Here is a 3,194-nt window from a genome sequence, read left to right on the forward strand (position 1 = left end):
AACCAGGTAGTAGGACTATCAACACTCTGTTTGTTGATCCATCAGATGGGTCCATGGAGTCCTGCCCAGATCCGGAAGGGAGTTGCTAGGACCCGGCAGGAAGACCCAGGCCATAAGGAGTGGAGGCTTGGCTTCCAGAAAATAGTTCAAATATTTGGCTCAGGGGTCCTGACTGCTAAGTGAGATGTGATGTGTTCTCCATGTCGAATGAGTCCTCTGAGAGAAAAAGCCTTGAGACTTCTGACAGAAGGCCGACCCTCTATGCTGGGTACTTAGCTTTGAGTAGAGCCAAGTCCCTCACAGCCCGATCCGTCCAGTGACCATATTCCCGGGTCACTATGTAGCCTCGACATTTCCTCTCAAAGGCCGAGGCCCCAAAAGGGACAAGTCCCAGAGTATCCTCTTCTGGGGGGATGGACAGCCCCAGGGCAGTCATGATAGCAGCCATGTTGCCCAATAGGCCTTGGGCCCTGAGTCTTGCTGCTCCTAGCTGGGCCAGCAGAATGGGAGTGCCAGGATTTAAATCACTCTGGTCGTCCCCCACAAGCTGGAGGTGCTGGGTCAAGGCCAGGAAGGCTCCCTGGGCTTGCCTCAGCCGCTCTGCATCATCCATAGCGTGCCAAATCTTGAAGGAGACTGCAGCCGGTGGCAGACTACTGAGCTGGAGTTCCGGGGCTGAAAAGCCAGGGTCACTGAAGGGGCTGCCCTGGTACTGGAGCTGCATGAGAGACAGACAAATAGAAGGGAAGTGACTGAAGGAGTTTCTGGGGGGGACATCTTCCCTCTGAGGCTGGTATTTCCCCAGAGAAGCCACCATCCACCTCCCTTTGGGAGCTGCAAGTGTAAGCAAGCGCACTGTGGGCTCCATTACGTCCTCTGTGCACCAACAGTGCCTCACTGAACCGCAAGAACCCATAGCTCCACAAGGCAGTACTGTACAGTGGTAGGAAATAATACACATAAGTGTCTGACCTGCAATAAGGGGAGAACCACATACTGATATAGGAATACCAGTGAGCACTATGACTGTATGTTCAGCCCAAGCACATTATTAAAATGTAACAGCTGATGTTTCTCTTTCTTTCGTCTCCTCCTCCTCCTCCTCCTCTTCTTCCTCCTCCTCCTCCTCCTTCTCCTCCTCCTCCTCCTCCTCCTTCTTCTTCATGGGGTTGGTTTGTTTGTTTTTTGTTTTTTGAGCCAGGATTTCTTTGTAGCTTTGGAGTCTGTCCTGGAACTCACTATGTAGACCAGGCTGGCCTCGAACTCACAGAGATCCTCCTGCCTCTGCCTCCCAAATGCTGCGATTAAATGCTTGCACCACACTGCCTGGTTCTTTATTTTTTAAATAGTATTTCATTGTCTAGCTGTGTGTAGGCTGGCCTCAAACTCACAGAGTTCTACCTGCCTCTCTTCCCCTGTTGCTGGTCTGGAAGATATGAGCCAACACGCCCAACCTAGAGCCTGGATTTTGTAATCACATTGATGTAAAGGAAAACCGCAGTGGGCGAGTTGTGAACTCCAGGGTCAGGGCCAGACAGTTGTGTGAGTTAGAAAGGGACAGGCTCAGATAAGGCTAACGGGATCCCTGTCCCTGCTGCTGAGAATGGAAACCAGCACACGTGGGTCAAGCAAACCAACATCCAAGACTCAGCAAGCTGCCAGTTCTACATCTAGACAGTAAGTGTGTGGGTGGGAGCTTCTAGTAAGGAACTCCGCAGACCTGGTCCCAGACGCTGGCTTTGCGCTCACTAGCTCAGTACTTGAAGGCCTATTACCTACCTCTCTACAGCTCCACCTTCTCACCTGCAAAACGGATTCTAGCTCCACCTCTCAGAGAAGTTTGAAGAGTCCAGGAACCAATGGGATGGAACAAACCCAGGGCAAGAGGTGGCTCCAGGACAGCACACGTGAAGTGAACACGGGTTCGATTCCCGGCACCCACATGGCAGCCTACAACTTCCCTTGGCCCCAGTTTCAGGAGATCTGATGCCCTCTTTTGGTTTCCTGAGGCTCACGGGGGGGCGGGGAGGGGGAGTCTCCTGGACCTGCTCTGCTTGCCCTGTCCAGGCCAGCACCTCCTCCCCCAGACCCCTGCCTGTGCCCAGTGTCACTTACATAGGTCTGCAGCAGTGTTGATGTGTTCTTCTGCATGTAGAGAGCCAGGCTATACGCTTGACTGATGGGCTCTGATGGGGAGATGGGGGCTGCAGGACTGAGGGGTGGCAACAGGCTCAGGAGGCAGAGGGGAGCTGGTACAGAACACAAGAGAGTCCACATTAAGTCCCTGGTCCCCTCGTCAGGCATTCATTCCAACAGTGTCTTTGAGGAGGACAGCCTTTGTGGACTTATGTCTTGTCTATTCAAGTCAGAGCAAAGTTACCTGGTTGGCAGATTGTTTCATGCCCAGAAGTCACCTTTAAGACAAGGTCTCACTGTATAACCCTGACTGTTCTAGAGTTCACTATGTAGACCAGGCTGGCTTCAAATTCATAGAAATCCACCTGCCTCTGCTTCCCGAGTGTTGGGATTATAGGCCTGTACCACCATATGCAGTTGTGGGAGTGTTTCTTATCTGAATGCTCGTTAGAAATGTTCCCTTTATAAAAACCCATCCAGGCCAGGCGGTGGTGGTACATGCCTTTAACCTTAGCACTTGGGAGGCAGAGGCAGGCGGATCTCTTTGAGTTCGAGGCCAGCCTGGTCTACAAGAGCTAGTTCCAGAACAGGCTCCAAAGCTACACGGAGAATCCCTGTCTTGAAAAAACAAAACAAAACAAAAAAACAAACAAACAAAAATCCAGCTGTACTAGGCCACCTACAAGTATAATGTGTATCTTTCTGTACATTCATTATTTTTAGTAAAATTTTTGAAACAGTCCAGAGAGATGGCTCAGCAGTTAAGAGCACTGGCTGCTCTCCCAAAAGACCCAAGTTCAAGTCCCAGCACCCACATGGTGGCCTACAGCTTTTAGCTCCAGTTCCAGGAGATCCAATGCCTTCTTTTTGGCTTCCTCGGGCACTAAAAACAATAAAATTAAAAACAACAGCAACAACAAACTTTGAAAAAAAAAATCAAAAGATGTCCCCAGAATCTAACTGCCTCACTCCTTATTGCCTGTAGCGTCTCGGGTTGAGCCCTGTCACCTCCCCTCTCCTCTGGTCTCTGGTCCCACCTGATGGCCTCCTGTGCAGTC

At 51.0% G+C, this 3,194-nt stretch overlaps 1 protein-coding gene across 1 annotated transcript; it reads right to left on the reverse strand.

The window, feature by feature from the left end:
* Positions 1 to 259: 259 nt before the first annotated feature.
* On the reverse strand, positions 260 to 2,277 carry LOC101990799 (cardiotrophin-2). Its single transcript, XM_026781161.1, has 2 exons — positions 2,116 to 2,277; positions 260 to 718 (listed from the first exon to the last, which is right to left on the reverse strand). Exons 1-2 carry the CDS (start codon positions 2,275 to 2,277, stop codon positions 260 to 262), a joined length of 621 nt encoding a protein of 206 aa, XP_026636962.1.
* Between the last annotated feature and the right edge of the window lie 917 nt (positions 2,278 to 3,194).

The sequence above is a fragment of the Microtus ochrogaster genome, chromosome 8, assembly GCF_000317375.1.
Source record: "Microtus ochrogaster isolate Prairie Vole_2 chromosome 8, MicOch1.0, whole genome shotgun sequence".
NCBI classification, from domain to species: Eukaryota; Metazoa; Chordata; class Mammalia; order Rodentia; family Cricetidae; genus Microtus; species Microtus ochrogaster.